At 36.3% G+C, this 21,381-nt stretch overlaps 1 protein-coding gene across 1 annotated transcript in view; it reads left to right on the forward strand.

The window, feature by feature from the left end:
* The window catches only part of HIVEP1 (HIVEP zinc finger 1), a 139,360-nt gene that overhangs the window by 110,141 nt on the left and 7,838 nt on the right, over positions 1-21,381 (forward strand). Inside the window, exon 7 of the mRNA XM_081057677.1 lies at positions 3,828-3,929. Coding sequence (XP_080913803.1) covers positions 3,828-3,929 — 102 coding nt within the window. The remainder of the gene's footprint in view (positions 1-3,827; positions 3,930-21,381) is intronic.

Below are 21,381 nucleotides of genomic sequence, written 5' to 3' on the forward strand. Positions count from 1 at the left end.
TAAGCCTTTATTATCGTGAAGGTAATTTTACCCTCTACCAATTTCCTGTTACATATAATAAATACACTACTATAAAATGTTTGCTTTCTCCATTAGGTCCCTTGTTCATGAATCATTATATGACAATTTATTACTTGAAATTTTAGTTTCATATAACTCCCTTTAAAAAGTAAAAATCTTTCTAAAATAAAATAATTTGATCATAAAATTATCTGTCTGAAAGCATTATATCTGTAAAAAATATTTAATTGATGTTTTTACAAAAACTATTTTTATCTCTTTTGAGTTAACATTTGCTTTTTTCTGATTGTATTGGTTGTCTTTGCGGTTTTTGTCTTAAAGATTGATCAACTCTTTAGCAAAATTTATTGCATTTTGGGGCGGCTAATACTTATTGGTATTTAAAGAGAGTTAGCTTCCAAGTTGTTCTCCTTAAATGTTAATATAGTACCTGAAACAAGAATGATGGGGCTATTGGGGGAACTTCATCAGATAGCCTTGAGTATTTCTAAAGAGTTTCAAGAAATCATGAGTAGAGAGGAACGGAACAGTCATTCTGCAGTCCTTTGCTTGTGACATAGAACCTCCTTCTGGAAATGAGGAAATGGAGGGTGGATTTCAAGATGATTTTCTTGGTGTTGTGTCAAGGTTTTAATAAGACAAAATGCTTTGATCCTTTAACTCAATTTATTGCTTTTTCACTGCTTTTGATTCTATGATTAAGACATATCTATTAATTTCTAGCAAGAGACCAGTAATAGGCCAATATAACTAATAAAAGATTACCAAGTACAGAATGTTACCAAATAAAAGAGGATCAAGGTATCACGTGAAATGGGCATTTCTCAATGGAGAAGAGGGAAAGGAATCAGGATATTTAAAATATTATGTTCATAAAATAAGGGCAAGAAAGGAAGGAAAACTTAGAGGTGGAAAACCAAATGAAACTGCAGAGATTTCTTGGCAAAGAAAAATATTATTCACCAAGTATTAATCTTAATGAAATAACTCAAAACATCGTGTAAAATTTTAGATAAATGTTTATTAAATGGTAGACAGAGAATAATGACCCCTGAAAAGTGATCATTATATGTTAGCAGTTTTCATGTCTTTCATTTCTCTAATATGCTGCATATCTGAATTTACATTAAATTTTTTGTTTTGTCAGATAATTCATTCGAATTATGTGATAAATATTTATTTGAAGAAAGCTATCTTAGCTAAGGAGATTGGTGAAAAAAGTATTAGAAATTTAATATTTCCCTATTCTTGGCATGACAGTTCTCTTTTTTTTTATGCTCAGCTTTCTTGTAGCTGACCATCTACCTTTTGTAAATATATATAAAACAGATACCATAGTGCCTTTTAAAGGTAGCTAAATAACAATAGACTTGTTTTCAGATTAAGCTGTAGATTTTGCCCTACTCTGACTTAATTTGTTTAGCCAGCTCAACTCTACTTTTTGAGTGTGTAAGTAGTAGTGATATAATGGCATGCTATATATAGGGTATATGGTGTGCAAAGACAGCAAAATACTATCAGAGGGGTGGTCTTTAGTGCTAGAAGTTGATGCTTCTGATTGTAATATTTATAAATTAATACTCAGCATTTGTCCTCCTAGTTTATGTTATGAGTACATTTTCAAAATAATTTATTTCTTTTCGCTATTCTGCTTTAAGAGTCAGCAGAAAATACATAGTGAGCTTTCATCTCTGCAGGATTTAGACCCATTTATATCACAGAAAGCTAGACTCTGTATGTAGCCACAGGAATCCAGAAACCAAATCTCTCATGATTTTCAGAGATTTTAGATTAATATTTATTAAATGTGTTGAAAAATTTATCTATTAAATTAATGCACAAAGTTTATAGCATTGCTAGGGGATATTTGCATTTTAATATGTATATTTAAAATGCAAATTATTTTCTTTATTTTAAATTATTTAAGAAGTTGGTTAATAGTAATAGCTTAAGTTATTTGAAAATATGCTTATTAAAAACTTATATTCCCAAATTTGCCTATTTACAATTACACATTAACTTTTTAGAAAGTTTCTTTTTAGAAAGGAAATAACCTTCTCTGGCTATTTATTTAGGAAACAAAGTCATTTTAAAAGGAAACTATTAGTGGACCTTGTAGTTATTGTTATACTGGAAAGTGTTTTGACTTATAAGTGGAAATTTCAGCCACATTAACGTAGCCAAACCATTTTTTAAAGTGAAAATCCTGATGCATACAGAAAAATAGAAATGTATATAATGAACACCAGCATACCTATCATCTTTTAATTATTAATATTTTGCCATATTTGCTCCATATTTTATTTTTAATGTACTTAAAGTAACTGTCAGGCATAGCCAAGCTATTTAAGCTAGGTTTTAGCTCTAGAATCACAGATGTTAGGGTTTCATGAATCTTAGCCAGTATCTGGCCCAGGTGCCCTCTTACTGTTGAATCCCTGAAGCATGAAGCTCTGGATGCTCTGCATACAAGCTAGTCCAAGGATTGGCTTCAAAAGTGTCACCAGTTCCCTGGACTTAGTGCATTTTTAGTGGAATTGAGGCTCTAAATACAGTAATTTTGCAGGTCCTTCAGTGACTGCAAACCCAAAATCTGGACCAATCATTCAGACATTTTTAGCTCATGTAAAGGCTTATCCTCAAATATAATTTTGCCCTGCATACCAAACTAAGTATTTAGATTTTATTTATTTTCTCAAAAGAGATGATTTTCCCTTGTTGGCAATTTTTTTGTGTGTGTGGCATGATCAACTCAAGCAGCTTGGTATCCTTAGAAGAATATGAGCTCTCCCCCTGCACTCATGATCACTTGGGGTACCCTTGCCCAGTGAGTCTCACTTAACCTGGTAATACTTACATACACCAGCTGCCAGAGGAAACACACCTTTAGAGATACTACTATGAGACTTCTGGTCAATATGGTGAAGTGAAATTAATGCAGGAAATTCTTATGTTCCAAACCTACAGAGTTACTGTTTATAATACAACAATAACCAAATATAGTTTTGAATAGTCAAGCCCAAAATTTAAAAAGGCAAATTCCCCGGCACCAAGAATAAAAAAGAAACCCCACGGTAGCATGGTGAACAGATACTTAAAACAAAGTCCATAGGGACGTCAAAGCCAGATACATGCCCACAAACTTGGGATTTTTAATGCTAGTGCCAAAGTCGAGTCTGAGGCCTCTGAAATAAAATAAGCCTGGCTCTCCAGTCCAGTGACTTTGGACTATGTGGGGGGAAAGCTACCTGCTAAAAAGTAAAACCCTACACCTATGCCATGGAAAAGAACAACAACAAAAAATAACCTGGTACAGAATCAGTGATATGAAAGCATTAAGGGCCCAGGCAGAAGCAGTTGGAAAACTGACCATAGAGATCGATGTTCCAATAAAAACTAAAGAGCATGCAAGGAAACAAAGTACTATGAGGGAAAGCCAGCAGACACAACTGGTGGAGAATTCTGACTCCAGGTGCTACAGATCATAGTGCAATCATAAAGGGACGTTACGTATGTACAAAACGTTCTAAAAAATAGAGAAGGACTGGAAAATAGAAACCATAAGGCAAAAGTAGCCATTATCAGAGTAAAGGAGGCAGGTTTGAGAGAGAAATTAACTATTCCTAATAAATAAGAAGATTATTATACAGGTACCAGTATATTCTTTTGCCCGAATTTTAGTCATTGGAATTCTGTAAACCACAGTCTGTACTTTCACTTGAAATCGGAATGGAATTTGCCAGTGTTGACAAATGCAATAGCAAAATAATACTATGTAAGCTTAGTAAACATTCTTTTCCCTTAAGGAAATCTGACAAAACACATGAAGTCCAAGACACATAGCAAGAAATGTGTGGATTTAGGCGTCTCAGTAGGTTTAATAGATGACCAAGATGCAGAAGAATCAGGTAAGGCTTTATTCCATATTTTTCATAAATGCTGTTTATAATGTACTATTTTTTTTGCATCCATACTCTTCCTTCCATTCCTACTGATACTGCTTAGCTTCTATTTTCATCCCCTCTTATGTATACTATGCAGTAGACTCCTAATCAGTTTGCTCATCTCTAATTTGTCTTTCTTCCTACCCATCTACCCCCACTGATGTTAAATTAATCTTCCTGAAGCATGTGTCCATCATTCTAGTCCTCTGTTCCAAGTTTTTCATTGGTTTCCATTTGCCTGCCAGATGAGGATGAGCTACTTACTCTTACATCTTCCAAGTGCTTTGTCACCTGGTTCCTACCTACTTCTTCACCTTTGTTTCTCATTTCTTTCTTTCACCTACCGTAATGCTTGAATTTCCTGCTTGCACGACGTTGATCCAGCTCTCTACTTCTACAAGCCTCCCTTAAAACCCCCAGCCGCCATCCCCACACAGTGTGGCCCCCAGTCTGCATTGGTCGAAGGCTTACTTTCTTTATGGTCTAGCTCAGCTCCGCTGCCATCATGAAGCGTTTCTCTTCCCACGCTTCTTGTGGGAACCAACTTTTCTCTTCTCTGAACGCCTTTAGTGTTTCAGTGTCCTTTCTGAAAGTGTTGAATCCCTTTCTACCTTATTTTGTGATGATTTACATGCTTACTGTACTGCCCTACTGAGACTCGTAAGCAGATCAGGAGCAGAGTTGATGACGGAGTAATATTTGCTTCTCCCACAGCCGTCGTTAACACAGTGCCTTTCACATAGCAGCTGTTCTGGAAATATCCACGGAGTAAAACATCTATCTGCGTGCTTCCCCACAATGTTTGTTATTTTGAAAAGGTTAACCAGTCGTTTTCTTAGTAGTGTTAACTCAACAAATATAAGTATTTATCTCTAACCAATTTTGAGGAAGAATAAACTTATTCCTCTGTGCGGACTAATCAGAGAATATATTTGTGCTTTTTTAAGACATTTTTTTTTAAACCCAGGAATTTATCAACAAGAAGTTAAAGGAAAAAGTCCTAAGCTTTTTTTAAAAAAAAATGCTCTAAATTAAACATTTCTCTGCTTGGTTTTACTTTATATGCATTAGTTTGATGTAGAGAAAATATCCAAAGAGAAAATGGTGAGGATATCATTGAAAATATAGGTCAAAAATCAAATGCTTCTAATTCCACCTGACAACCAGTAACACACTAAATGAATCAGCCTGAATTTGTTTCTAAATATGTTAGAGAAGTGACTCACCTCTTAAGTGGTACAGTTGTGATTTATTTTTGTAAGCACAGGAAAGGACTGCCTTTAATGCTTTTTGGGGGAATAAACTGATGCATTAATAGAAGGAAAAGATCATCATAACAAATTTAGGACAATAAGGAGCTTTTTAATGTTTTATATACAACTTCATGCTTTGGTACACCTCTAACGTGTAACTTTTTTGTACTAGGAACATATTTATTAAAACCTGATTTTTTTTCCCCAGTTTTATTGATATAACCGATGTACATCACTGTATAAGTTTAAGGTGTATAGTACAATGGTATAATTTACATATATTGTGAAATGATCACACAGTAAGTTTTGTTAGCATTCATCATCTCATACAGATACAATAAAAAGAGAAAGCAAAACAGGGAAAACAAATTTTTCGTTGCGATGAGAAATCTTAGGATTTACTCTCTTACTAACGTTCATATATATCATATAGCAGTATTAACCATAGGCATCATGCTTTACGTTAGAACCTGGTACTTATCTTATAGTCGGAACTTTGAACCTTTTAACTCTCTGCAATTTCTTCTCCCCTCGACACCTGCTTCTGTTAGCTACGACTCTGATCTCTTTCTGTGGGTTTAGTTGTTTGTTTTTTTAAGATTCCACATATGAAAGCTGATTTTTTAATTGCTAGGAATTTAATTCTGTGTCATTGTGTTTGTTTAAAGACACATTTAATAAAATTGATTCATCTATAATTTACTTTTAATATAAATAGTTTATCAGATTTATTTTCTTCTCTTAGTAATCATGTAGTAAATTAACTACCATAACTTTTTAAGTGAAAAAAAAAAAATCACTATTTATTTGCTTGATTGCTGTTATGTTGAGCAATTCAGAAATAAAAACCTAGGAAAAATTAGTAACAGTTTCAGCAAGAATATTTGTTACCCACAGACTATAAAAGGCCCAAAGTAGAGGTTACAGTATGAAATACTGATGTCTGAAAAATGTGTGATTGTCAAAGGTATTATTACATATACTCTTATGTGTTTTACTTCTTTAAGAAGAATAATCTTATAAAAAATTAAAGTGTCTGTAGAAACCTCTTAACTTGTTAAAGGAAAGTAGTACTAATACCCTAAATTTGAAAGGAGAATTAAGTATGGTTTCCATTAATTATCATGATTGTTTCAATTGGCTGACTGACTGATGGACTTAGATATCTATCCATTCATTTTAGTATTTCTCATGTCATTCCAGAACCATTTGATACCAGTCTTTGATTATAACTCAAACTTTAGAGCCTAATTTCCTATTCAGGTTAGATCTGATAAAACTGGGTAATTTTACCTGTTTTTTTTTTGTGTTTATTTTTTTGAAATTATTGTATTTATGGGTAGTGTACTCAAAGTTATTTTATTTTTTTCTGAAAATTGAATTACAGTATGTAGATGGATTTTGCCAAGTTCAATGTTATGCTAGAGGCCTAGTAATTCTTTATTAACATGCCAACAAAATCTGTTCCTCTACTTCTGCTTTATTATAGACTTGGAATATAGGTATAAATGTAGTAAACGTTGTTTTAGACAAATTGTCTTGTTTTCCTTTTATTCTCTTGTGCTTTTAAAAAAATATTTTGAGACTTTTTTAAATACGAAAGGATTACAAAGAGTTTTATTATATGTACTCATGTATTCATACTAGAAGTGATGATTAGACATATTTTCTCACCTGTTTCAGGTCTTTCATAAATTCAGTGTATATTTGAAAAAAATAAGCTGAGTAAGGCATTACACCTTAGGTGTAGTTTTCCTTACCTATCACTGCCAATCACTCCAACCCAGAGGCAAACACTAACTACATTTAAGGGTTTTGTATGTATCTATGAGTAGTATATGTATGGTTTTGTTTGTTTGTTTTTAATTTGCATAAACAGTACCGCCTTATATGAAGATACCTAGAAAACTAATTTTGCTTTGTAATTTAAAATTTTTCTCCATTTGACTTTCCATTTCTACATACCCTTAACTATACCTAATAGTGTAAGAGTTTAAATTTTTGGCCAATTTGATGGATGATAGTCTGCTGTCTTTATTTATGTTTTCTTGATTATTATCCCAAAATTGAGTCTTGTTCTTTAACAAGAAGTTTCATTCCAGTAAATTGATGATAGTGACAGATGGGATTTTGCTTAATAATTTTTCAAATGGCCCTATTTATAGGGGGAAATACCTAGAAACTTGTACTGTGATGCTGTGTGCCTGGAGGGTGTACTATTTTCTTGTCTAACACTGGCCTAGAATATCCTAGCTATTCTTCTCTTTTGGTGACTTCTCCTCTGTCATCTCCCCATGCCTGTGGTCTCTAGTTTCTTTTCCGCCTGTGCACTCTAGGTATTCTCACCCAGCGTCCTGGCTTTATGCTGATGATTCCCATAATCACTGCAAAATTACATAACCGTATGCCTACGTACCATCTCCACTTGGATGTCTAATAGGCATTTCAGGTTTGACATTGCCCAAACTCCTGACTTCCCTTTTACTCCAAGAAGCATGCTTCCCCTGTGGTCCTCTCCCATCCTTCCAGTGCTAGACCGAAAACATTGACGTCATCCTTGATGCCTTCATTTTGTCTTCAGTATCCTCCAGATTACCTTTCTGCTCTTCCTTCAAAATGTATTCATAACCCAACCACTTTTAACTACCTCTGCCACTGACCCTGGTCAAAGCCACCATCTCTACCACATTGCTTGTAGTATGTGGTCCAACTCCAGCCCCTTTACAGACTGTTTTCAACACAACAGCCAAAGTGTTGTTGTTTTGTTAATCATGTCATTACTTTGCTTAAAATCCTCCAGAGGTTTCCTGTCTCCTTCAGAGCAATGACCTACTGTACCCTGAGCTCCGCAGCCCACTCAGCCTCTCACCACCACTTCTCGGAAACTCTTCTCCTATTTCTGCCTCCCTTGCTCACACTCACCTGCAGCTACACTGATCTCCTCGCTCTGTATCACACACCTCCTGCTGGCCCCTGTCTCACCTGTGTATTGTTTCCTGTCTTTGGAATGCCCTCTGCCAGCTACTGCAAGATGTATCCCATCATCTCCTCAGTGCGCTTCTCAACTCAGACATCTCCTTGTCAGGGGACTTCCTGAAGCTATCTCAGAACAAAACAAAACAAACACCTCACTCTCTTACTGCCAGCATTACTTATGCCCGTCTATCCTGTCTTATTTTCCATGATAGCACTTACGGCTCCCAGACGTGAGGACAGGGATTCTATTGTGTGTACTGCTCTCTCTCCAGCTCCTAGGGTTCTGCCTGGCAGATAGTAGGTAGTGCCGGTAGTACAGTTGTGGATGGGATGGATGACTGCGAGCAAATGACCCATAGTCAGCAAATAATTCAAGATTAGTTTTAGAATTTGATGCATTAGTTAACCAGTAAATTCCTTCACTAAAATCAAGTGGAATGCAATATTTATTTTAATGCCTTTACCTATAAATAGTGGTTATGTGATATGGCCAAGGTTGATAGACATATTGTTAAAGTGGTAAAGGCGTTCGTTTGATAATTTCTTCTTTTTTGGTCATTGGCTCAAAAGACTAGAAGATAATTTATCTGGCTGTTCCATTTTCCCTTGCTCAGTAATGATCTCTCCAGCTTGATAAAAACCTGTTCTTTTTTTTCCAGTAGTTCCTGAGAAGAAAAGCTTCTTCTCTCTCAGATCCCTTCATTTGTTTGCTTAGCACCTCAGCACTGTTGGGCAGGACCAGAGTCCTGGCCCCTGGGAGCCCCTCGCCTGTGGCTGTGGAGTTGGAATGTGCTCAGACTGGGCAGGATTCACTTCCCAAAGCTGGCAGCAGGGAAGGAGCAGTGATGGCCTAGATGGTTACACATGGCTGACTAAATGTATCCTAGCAGCTAGGGACGGGATTTATTGATCCATGTATTGCTTCTTTTCCAAAGGCATTGATGAAGGGGTAGGGTAAGGGACTGAGGGAGTTGTTTGAGCAAAAGTGCAGAGATTGGGCAAGAGGAGCAGGGCGTCAAGAGTGTAAGTGGGACAAGACGAGAGGGTTGGACAGGGCGTACCCGGGGAAAGGGTGGTGAGCAGGTCATACTGTGCAAGGGAGCTTTAGCATGGGAAGCAGTCATTCCAGGTTTAAACTACACTTACTTATGTGTAATCAGTCTCTGCTGTGGCAGTTTATACCAATTTCTTGATTTTTGGACACTTGAAAACCATTATCTCCTAGATAGGATTTTCTAATGTTTGTATTCTTGTAAACGTTCAGTGACATGTATAGTGTTCCTTTTATTAAGAAAGTCTGATTTTTTTGGTATCATTTAAAGCCATTGCCTCTTTAGACCTATATATTTCTGATTTTTAACTCAGATTATTTTCTCAAATATTTTTGAAACGAATCAAAAGATGACAGATGGAGCTTTTTTACATAATCTGTGACCCTGGAATTTTCATTGCTGAGGATTTTTCCCCCCCTTTCTGTTTTATAGTGGGAATTTAGACAATAATGATTAAAAGAAACATGATTTCATTGAGTGGACAGTTCCATTCAGCTGCAACAATAATAGCACCATAGAGCAGAAATCTTTTTCTGGAAGGGAGTTTTTATAAACAAAGTACCTCAGTGCTTCAACATCCCTCATTCTTCACCTTGTAGGGTTTACAAGTTTAGGTGGAAAGTGTGGTACAGTTTTTCCCTTGTGACATCCATTTTTGTCTGTATATGTATAAGTATATGATGAATAACTTAGAAATACTGCTCTTCATTTATTAAATTAGGGAACATTATTTCCCCTGGAATTAATTTCTGCTGTGGCACATCATCACTGTGTTAGAGTTTTCTTCATGGAATAGACTATCATAAAAGATAAGGACTTGATTTATTCCTACTTTAATGTTTCTGTGTATGTTTTAAAACCTCGCCCTTATCAGTTCCATAAAGTTAGATGTTATAAGGAGTAGCAGCATGTTAAGAAGTGTTTCACTTAGATGTGAGTAGTAGGCGAAGTGACACTTAAAAAATTAGAAAGGAGGATAAATATATTCAAGTATTACAGTTTTAAGTTTAGAAGCATGCATCTACTGGTAGAACAAAGCACTGGGGTTCGGAGGCTGGTCAGTTTCCAGTGCTCTGACGTGCTAGGTTCTCCTGCCGGCTTCCTCCTCACCCATTGGAGTTTCCCTGCCTCCCTCCTGTGAGATGACACAGGGCCCATCTCAGCAACCAGGCTCATAGTGGTTCTTTCTGAGACTTTAGCCGACACATAGGATCTTCTACCCATATCGAGATTCCTTTCTAACAGTGTATTCTCCCTTTTATTGGCCCAGTAAATGAAAATAAGTGATAAAATTGCATTATGCAATGTATGGTCTTTTCACATATAATTTGCTGGTGTGGTGAACAGTTGTATGAAATGCTTTTGTGATATCCTGGGGTCGTGATACCATTTCTCATATTCTTAATCTAACATAAACCTGATAGGAAGCCCAGTGCACAGTCCGCTCCCAGAAGCCACGCTGAAATTCCATTTTGCTGCAAATAAACATTCAGGTGCCACAGCAGTTATCACAGTTTGCTTCCTTACTTTCATTCCCAAAGGTAATGATTACAGTGGCTTTCCAACGCCTTTCATTATGCCTCACAACTGCGCTTACCAGGGGACATCTGGTTTAGCTACAGGGAAAGGGAAAGTCTGAAACAACAATAAACACCGTTAACGGAATGTCCTTTATCCCCTAGGTTGTCCTAAACACTGTTGAAATTTGTCCTTTAATTATGCTAATAGGTTACAGATGCCAACTAAATAGTGCAGTGATTAAAGAAAAATTAGTAGCCAAATTCAGGAGCCACGTGTCTTTTAGGAAACCCGTACTATAAAACATGGTCTTGAATAATAAGACAATTTGTGACACTTCTAGAGCATGCTGAATAAAATTCCTAAGTATTTTTGATAGCTACATTCATATTATTTCAGTAGTGGAGTCCTTCAGTACCATAAAAAGAACGGTAATATTTGGCACACTTTATGAAAGTCACAAATGTACCTAATCAATGCTAACAGGATATGCAAGAACTTGCTACATATATTTAAATCTTGATTATCTCAGACATCTGGGACATGTGGTAAATATATTTAAAGAAAATAACCACCAAGGTGTTATTTGGGAGACAAGATTCTAAATCTAGCCCCAGAGTTGGTAGAACAGCACCCAGAAACCTAAGGATAGTGTTTTTAGATTTATAGGACAAATTTGTTGGTTTGCTCATTTAATTGATTTTTTTCTCCATGTAGCACACACATAATCATCACCAAGAAATGGCATCTCTGAGCTTTTAATTCATTCAACAGATTTAGTAAATGCTCACTGAAGGCCAAAGAGTATTGCTACAAAGCATCACATCGTAATATTTGTTTTGTAAACATCACCATTTGGTAATGTCTTGGTCAGTTTATGGCTTTCTGGGAAAAGTCCAGGTTTTTTATGCTATTTGTAATTAGTTATTACTCTTTGTCTGCCTTATTTGTTCGCACCAGACTTGTACTCCAGATTTATTCCTATCTAAAGTAAGCAGTTCTTTACCTGGCGTTATCTTCAATCTCTGCTTTTTTTGAGGACCCTAAACACATTCTCTACTGGGTCAGCCACGGATACCCAGATGTCATTGGTCAGCATATGGTGCACATTCCCTGCCTGACCAAGAGTGCTTGTTCAAGGTCGCTGTGTAAATGGTGTGATGAAGGACCAAAGACTCCAAAGACCCTCAGTCTTTTTAATTATTTTCTGACTACCCTTGGCAACAGCGTATGGCTACCTACTTTTTCCTTTAGCAGATGAATTCTCTTTCTATTACAATTTTCAAAAGAATGAAATGTAGAGATGTTGGGAAACATTTATTTTGAACTAAGCAGAGGGAATTAAATTTGGACACTTAGCATTTAAAAGAAGTTTCCATTTAGTTTAAAACGAGCAACTCAAGCTATAATGATAGTGTGTGCTCATGAAATCCCTCCAGCGCAGCTGCCAATGCATGCCCTGTATTCTTGCCATGCAGAATTTTATAGTCTCTGGAATTTTGACCCCTGGTGCCTGGGGTATTAGTGAATACTTTTTCACCTTTTGTGTCAAAAATCATGCTGCTGGCTATTTGCTTTTCAAAATGCCTTGATCCAAAGAATGTTTTAGTCATCAGAATGCTGGACTTCGGTGCTAGGAATGTTAATACGTGCCCTCAGCTGCCAAATTGAGAACATTAATACGGCAGAGTGTAACTAGAAGCACCATTCTTGTTAGAGTTGAAGTATTTAGGATAATGTGTATAAGATGATGATGTTAGATCACAGGATTTAAAACCTGTATCACACTGACCCTGGAAAATAGTTTTAAGTGATTTTTATAAAAATACTGACAAACCCTTTCTCAGTAAAACCTGTAGAATACATTTTTATCACTGAGATTTTTATAGAAAACTATATTATTCCTTTTAAGAAAAGTTTTCATGCACAATATGAAACAATAATAGGCCTTAGGATTTATATTTAAAATAAGTATTAACATCCTTAAAGAATGACACAGATATGGTAGTCTTGTGGTGTATTTCCTAAAGTTAACACACGTTAACCTCTGGCATATTATATTCTTAAGGATGTTTTCATCTTTAAAAAAGAAAAAGAAAACATTACTGCAGAAGTTACATGATTTAAAAAAATTTTCCCCACGTTGCTGTCGTTTGTCTGGAATTCAGAGTAACATTTCTAAACATGAGAAAAACAAAAACAGACAAACTACAACAACAAAAAAGTGTTGATGCTGGGCTGGGGGTGAGTGCTGCTGTGGAGGCTGTGACACCTCTTCCAGCAGGTGTCACTGTGTGGCAGCCATGGGAGGGCAGCTTGCAGTTCCTCTGATCTAGAAAGACGCCTTTGGAATACACCCTTAGGGAAGTTGTTTGACCTAACTTTATCCGAACATTTACTTTTGAGAAACAGTATTGCTGCTGTATACCTTTTTTTCCATCATGAATTTAAATTCACAGAAACTAGAGAAATTAATTTTACACTTATGTAAAATGATGCTGAGTATTGGGAAATACTATTGATAATGAGTGGGGGATGCGTCTGCGAGGTCATAAATTAAATACAACTTTCAAGGGCCATTCATTTCGGAATTTGTTAAGCAAGTATATAGGTTCCTATGCCCCTTCTGGGGTGCCTGGGGGTAAGTCATAGCTTACAGCTTTCTCCTTCTGGAACGTTACAGTCTATATTGTACAAGCCAAAGAAAGAACAACTACAATATAATAGTGAAAAGTCAGGAGATCTGATTGGACTAATGACAGGACTCCTAAATGTATCAAAACTCAGTTCCAAAGCCTGGCTTTGATGCCTTCTAGCCCTCTGTAAGTTTCTTAACTTGTTTGTAAGATGAGTTTGATTTCAGCTCTATCCCAGGGTGGTGGTTAGGTTTAAACATGAAACAAAGTAGAAATATTGGCAAACTTTTTCTGTAAAGGACCTGATTGTAAAGGTTTCAGGCTTTGTGGGCTTGACGGTCTGTCACAACCACTAACATGGTTGTGGGGGGAAAGCTCCATACAGAACATGTAAGCGCATGAGCCGGGCCGGGTTGCAGTAAAACCATTGGCGGGAGCAGGCGGTGAGCCACACAGCCCAGCAGTGCAGTTGTTGCCTGCTGTAACAGCTGCTCAGAGGTACTCAGTGTAGTAACACTGCAGCAGTTACTGTGGTAAACAACATGCAGTAGCAACGTGCACAATAGCACGAAGGCATCAGTGTAAGTTTTTGGATTATTGAGCCTGTTTTCTCATCTTCACTGGATTGTAATCATAAACAAGTTGCTTTTCCTTTCTGGATTTTCTGTCAGCACAACTTCTGACTCAGTAGTGATAGTCTTTGGGGCAGGGGTAGAGGTTAAGGGGAGAGCAAAGTAATAGGAAAGAACTCTTATTTGTGTAAACCCAGAGAGCAGGATTGTCTGGGCTTTGTTTTGGTGCTGTGGATATTTGAAAGGATTCCATTGTATCACGTTCATATAAACTCTCCACATTTTATCTATTTTTCTGTCACCCCAGAATATTAACCCTGATTAACAAATATGTGATGATCCCAAATTCATTTGCAGGTTTCCAAACTTGAACAGCGGTCCTTTCCCTTCAGAAGTGTCCAGACTTAATGCGTGCCGAGAGAAAAACATTATCTTGGTGAAGGAAAATTATAGAAAGAAATCCAGCCCCTCTTAAGTCATTTCCAGACTGGAGGCATGTGGCTCTGTCCAGAGAGAAAGAAAGTCCATGGAAGCCACTCCATATGTCTTCCCACCCGTCATAACTAACACCCTGAAATTTGGTATGCTCAAGGCAAAGTAGGATTAAAATGAAGCCAAATAGTTTTACTCCCTTCTCCATTAAAAAGTACATGGTATTCTTTTTAAATTCTCATAAAATTCACTGAAAATTTACACATACACACACACACACAAAGCAGGTGCTCAGATAACATTGTTATAACATTGATGAGATGTCATAGGAATTTAACTCTTGTTTATCTCAATCAGTTTTTGGTGAAATTGGTTTTGTTATGAGTCGTTTTGGTTCAAGTTGTAGAACCTGTCAACGTATATAATAGAAAATTTAAAAGATTTATAACATAACTATTCTTAAATGTCTATAGTTACTATAATATTCAGTTATCCAGTGTATTTCCTGTGAAATTGAAAAGGTTCAGTTATTTACGTTCTTCTTGGAAGTTGTATTTTATATGTTCTCTTCATAATCAAATAATTATATGAAGCTTTCAATGTCTGTACCTATAAACATTCAACTCGTGCATGTTTATAAGCTAGCTTATTGACTATAATTTATTATTGACCTTTCAGATTATTCTACAGTTACATTTTTAAAATGCGACATATGAATGTGGAATGTTTAGCATAAACTAAGGAGACAGGCAAACTTGGGTCTGAATCTTGGCTCTGTCACTTGTGAGCTATGGGCTCAACTCTAACTGCATTTTTCATTTTTTAAATTGTTGTGTGAGAAGAAGTCAGGTTCTTAATTAGTCTTTGTTTTCGTTATGATCAAATAGTATTGGTCTTTATGTAGTAGTAAACCGGGTTCCCTTAGAGTCTAGATGGTGAGAAGTGGGGGGTAGAGCCATTTAGTCATTATATGTACCATTGAATAAGAAATGCAAAAATAGGTACAAGATACAAAATAAGAACAGTTTTAAGTGGTAAAAATGTTAAACACATATATAGGGAAGTATATTTTGGAGAAATTTTTCTCTTTTAAATTAACCAATGGAAGTGTTGGAACTGGTTTCAAGAATTAACAGTTTCCTATTAAACAATAGGAAAGAAGAGTGCTCATCAGAAAAAGAAGTCCTGATGAATATAAGAACAGCAGGGAGGGAGATAAGGAATGAGACTGCATATTGGTGTCAGTAGAGTAAAATATAGACCCTGGAGCATTGGTAAATAGTTTTTGGGTTTTTTTTAATGCCGTTTTTAAAGAGATTATTTTAATCTTACAGAAAAGTTGCAAAACTAGTGTAGAGAATTCCTGTGTATGCTTCTCCCAGCTTCCTCTTAGGTTAGCATCTTACCTAACCATGGAACATTTGGCAGCACTGAGAAATTAACCTCAACTCAGTATTACTTACTCAAGTGCAGAGTTTACTTGGATTTCACCATCTTTTCCACTAATGTCCTTTTTTCTGTCACAGGATCTCTTTCCACGATCCCACATTGCACTTAGTTGTCACGGCTCCTTAGACCCCTCCTGTACACATTCAGCCTTTCTTGTCTTTCATGACCTTGACACTTTTAGAGAGTACTGATCAGTTAATTGGCTTGAAGTTGTGTGTCATTGGGAAAGTATCATAGGATGATGTGCTTTCCTTAGCACATCGTATCGAGGGTACGTTATGTCAGTATTTATTACTGGTCTTGTGAACCTTCATTACTTGACTAAGGTGATGGCTGCCAGGACTCTACACTGTAAATTTACTGTTGTTGCCTTTATAAATATTAAATATTTGTGGGAGATACTTTGAGACAGTGCCAATATCCTGAGTATACATTGATGGATCTTGCCTGTGGTCAGTATTACTGTGGTGCTCTAATTTATTAACTGGAATTTTTATGTAAGGAAGTTAACCGTTTCTCCATTCGTGCATTCATCCATGTATTCATTTATATTAGTATGAACTCAAGGATGTGTATTTTATCCTTTGGGTTATAATCCAGTACTGTCGTTATTTATTGTGTAGCCCAAGTTCTCCTTGGCCATCGAGAGTTCTGTGAGGTCTGTTCCTGAGCCCTTCGATGGCCCCATCTTTTTTTTTTTTTTAAGCTGTCATATATAAATGAAAACATGACTTCATAGTGACAGCTCCAATTCCAGTTCAGCAACATAAGGTTATTCTAGCCTTCTCCATTTCCTTCTTTTTATTTCACCTACAGTGAAAAAAAGGATTCTCATCTACAATATGTGGACATACTTATTCAACTCCAGTATACCAATAGACTACTTTCAGGAATCCTAAGCCGCCTGTGAAAACCAGATTTACAGTTACAGTACAGTGTGTGTGCGTGGTTGTTTCTGTCTTCAGCCTTCGCAGCATCCAAGCAGGGGACCTAGGCCGGGACCGTTCTTCCTGCCCCTTCAGTGTGGTTGGCTACGTGGTGCATTTGCCCTTTAGTTACTCGTCGGTCTCCGCGTGCATTTCATCTTCGTTCCCCCAATTACTCATTGATTATGTTTTTATTGCATACAGTAAGATTCACTTTGTGGCGTATAGTTCTGTGGTTTTGGACAAATGCATAAAATTGTACGTGCACTCCCAGTTGCATGCAAAGCAGTTCCTTCACCCCCCCTAAAAAAAATTCCCCATGCCACTCCTTTATAATTGCTTCCCCACCCAACAACCCCTAACAACCACTGGTCTCTTTTTCGCTCTATCGTTTTGCGTCTTCCAGAATGTCATATGAAAGGAATCATACAATAAGTAGCTTTTGGGGATCTGCTTTCTTTCACTTAGTAAAATTCGTGTAAGATTCATCCATGTCGTTGTGAGTCAGTAGTTCACTTCCTTCCTGTTGCTGAGTAGTAACCCGTTGTGTTGATGTGCAGGAATTTGGTATCCACTGACCAGTTGAAAGGCATCTGGGTTACTTCCAGTTTTTGGCAATTATGAATAAATTTGCTTAAACATTATGTGAATGTAAGTTTCCATTTCTCCATTCGATACTAGGGGTGGAATCTCTGGGTTGATGAACATTTAGTTTTGTAAGAAACTGTCAAAACTGTTTTCCAAAGTAGCCATACCATTTTACATTCCTATCAATAATATATGAGAATCCAGTTGTTCTGCAACCTCACTAGCACATTTTTAAGAAAATATTCTAATAGGTGTGTAGTGGTATTGTATTGTGGTTTTAATTTTCATTTCTCTCATGATTTATGAAGTTGAGCATCTTTTCATGTGCTGTTTGCCTTCCACATGGCTTCTTCAGTGAGGTGTCTATTCAGAAATTTTGCCCATTTTTTAAAGTGGGTTGTTTGTTTTCCTAGTGTTGAATTCTGACAGCTTTTTATATATTGTGAATATAATCCCTTTGTCAGAAATGTGACTTGCAGATGTTCTCTCCCAGTCTGTGGCTTGTCTTATTCTCTTTTATGGTGTCTTCCTCAGAGCAAAAAATATTAATAAATCCCAGTTTATCAATTTTTGTTGTATTGATTGTACTTTCAGTATCATATGTAAGAAGTCTTTGTCTAACCCGAGTCACATAAGTCACATACAGTTTTATTTGACAAGTTGTATAGTTGTATATATTACCTTTAGGTCTATACTCTATTTGGAGTTACGATATTAGCTGTAAGGTATGTATCAATGTTCAATGTTTTTGTATGTAGCTGTCCATTTGTTTCTTCACAATATTCTGGAAAGATTATTTTTTTTTTCATGGAATTGCCTTTTTTCATGGAATTGCCTTTCATGGAAAGTCAAGAAAGGCAGAAATCTCACTATATCTGTGTGTTTTTTTTTTTTTTTTATCTCTGACCTCTGTCTTCTGATCTGTTGCTCCTGTATGTTTATACTTTTCTCAATACCATACTGTCTCCTTTTTCAAAATTGTTTTGGGTATTCTCATTTCTTTTCCATAGATATTGTAGAATCACATTGTCAATATCTGCAAAATACTTGTGAGATTTTGTTTTTGTTTTTGAATTGTATCTGTTACATTAAATTGGGAAAAATAATATTGTGACTTCCAATCTATGAATATGGTATATCTTTTTGATTTCTTTAAACAGTGTTTTATAATTTTCAACATACAGATCCTGTATGTTTTAAATTTAAACCTAAATATTTCATTGTTTTGGTTCTGTTGTAAATACCATTGTACTTAAATTTCAGTTGTTCATTGTTAGGAGGGTGTAGAGTTTTTCATAGATTTTCTTATCCTTTTAATGTTTTAGGATCTGTAGTGATATGTCCCCTCTTTCTCATCTAATGTTGGTAATTTTATCTTTTTTTCTCGGCAACTATCACTAGAGGTTTATCAGTTTAATTGATTGTTTCAGAGATCCAGCTTCTGGTTTCATTAGCTTTATTTTTCTTTTGTCAATATTATTTCTGTTTTCACCTTTATTTTTTCCTTCCCTTTCTTTGCTTTGGGTTTATTTAGTTTTATCTTTTTTCTAATTTCTAAAAGTGAGAACTTAGATTATTTATTTGAGACTATTCGTATTTTCTAATAAAAGCATTTAATATAATACATTTTTCACTAACCACTGCTTTAACTGCATTCCACAAGTTTTGAATGTTGTATTTTAATTTTCATCTAGTTGTTTGATAATGTTTTTCAGGTTTTCTGTGTTCTTACTGATTTTCTAAATACTTATTTCATCAGTTACTGAGAGTGGAGTATTGAAGTCTTCAATTGTGTTTATGGATTTATTCCATTTTTTTCAGCTTCAGCCTTATGTTTGTTGAGCTCTGGTTAGTTGCTGCACAGTTAGGATTGTTATATGTTCAAAGAGAGTTAAGTCCTTTATCATTATGTAATGTTCCTATTTATCCCTAACAATATTCCTTGTTCTAAAGTCTACTTTGTCTGATATTAGTATAGAATTCTTTTGGCTTTATTTTAGTTAACTATTTAAGGTGTATCTTTCTTCAAACTTCACTTCCAATCTATATATGTTTTTCTGTATAAAATGGATTTCTTGTACACAGTATATACCTGGGACTTGCATTTTTATCCAGTCTGGCAATCTCTGTCTTTTAATTCATGTATTAGACTATTCCTTTTAATGTTTATGTAGTTGGATTAGAATTTGCCATCTTGCTAGCTGTTTTCCATGTTTCATTTTTTGTCTTCCTTTTTGTATGCCTTAATTGAGCATTTTTATGATTCTATTTTACCTCCTCTACTGACTTGTTATTTCTACCTTTAAAAACAATTAGTTGTCTACTTTCAAATAATATTATATTGCTTTACATGTAGTGTAAAGACTTTATAACAATACATTCTTTCAACGCAATTCTTTCCATTCTTTGTGCTATTGGTGTTCCATCTTTTATATTTACATGTATGCTATACACACACAGTACATTATTACTATTTTGCTATAAACATTCAGTTGTCTTGTAGAGTAAGCAATTTAAAATGAAAAAGAAATACTTTTATCTTCATTTATTCTGTTTCTGATACTCTTCATTTTTTGTGTAGCTCCAGTTCCCAGCTGCTACCGTATTCTCTCTACCTAAAGAGATTTCGTTAGCATTTACTGTCAAGTAGGTCTGCTGGTAGTGAATCTCATTTTTGTTTTTTTAAGAAAGTCTGTATTTCTCTTCATCTTTGAAGATTATTTTCAATGGGGATAGAATTCTGAGTTTGATAGTTTGTTGTTTGTCATTGTTACTATATTTTTCTCTTACAGAATTTCATTTCATTATTTTTTGTAGTTTGCATATCTCAGCTAAAATTCCCATTTGATACTGTATGTTGTCCTCCTTTCCCATTAGAACTTTTAACATATTAATCATAATTATTTTAAATTATCTGACAATTGTAACATCTGTGTCATATTGCGTGGTTCTGACTGCCTTTTCTGAGAATGTTTTTTTCTTTGCCTTTTTGTATGCCATGTAATTGCTGTTGGAAGCTGGTCGTCTTGTACAAGACAGTACAGACTAATGTAAATAGCTTTTATGCCTGGTAATGGGCATACCTTTCCTTCTGCTAGGCCTTTAGGGTGGGAGTTTTTCTAGTTAGACTTGGACTGGGTTTGAGAGATTTCTTGTTGCTATGGCTACCCTTAGCACACCAGAGGCTTCGCGTTCCTGTGGTGATACCTTGCGTTTGGTGTGGAGATGGATGAGGAGAGCGGTGCCTGTTCAGTTCTAGTTTTAGGTCCTCCCCTTGCAGAGTGCTTCACAGGGTCACTCTACACATTCTGGTTCTTCCTTCTCTCTCCCGGCAGTATTCTGCTGTTAGCAGTCATTTAATGCTCTTTAGCTTGGCATTAGGGGCTGAGGAGGAGATGGTATGATGGTATGCCATGACTGCTCTGATCCAGCCTCGGTCTCCTACATGCTCCATGTTCTTGGGCTGTGGCCCTCTCCTTCCTCTACCCCTCCTCCAGCTGTTGTGATGGACTCAGCTGGTAACCTGTGCCTTCTCAAGGAGGAGAACTGTGTTATTTCTCCTGTTCATTCCCTTCCCACACTGCAGTGAGTTTGCACTGTGTCCTGACAGCAGCCATTCTTCTTGTCCTTCCTTTACAGGATAAGGTTTTTCTTCTATAGTGGCGAGAGGGGAGATGGACCCAGATGGAATTACTTGCCCCTCCTGTATGGCTACTTCCCCTTGCCCCAGATCTGGACCACAGCAGACATTTAGTTCTCTTCTGTTTGGGTTCGTGGTGGGTTCATGGTGTCGAGCCTGAAGAGAATCCGGCTCCAGAGGGTGCACTCAATCCTTCCAGCCCACGAGGGGCTCTCACCAGTCTGTCAGCCGTTTAGCTGACTTCCATTGGCCATTGTCCTGTTGCATCTACCCCTGAGGATGCCAGCCTGTGTCTTCTCTCTTTACAGACACTGTCTCTGCTCGGAGTTTGGGCTCCTTGATTATCTGAGAACAGAGCTTTATGGTGGGTTTGG

This window comes from Rhinolophus hipposideros (genome assembly GCF_964194185.1).
Source record: "Rhinolophus hipposideros genome assembly, chromosome: 8".
Classification (NCBI taxonomy): domain Eukaryota; kingdom Metazoa; phylum Chordata; class Mammalia; order Chiroptera; family Rhinolophidae; genus Rhinolophus; species Rhinolophus hipposideros.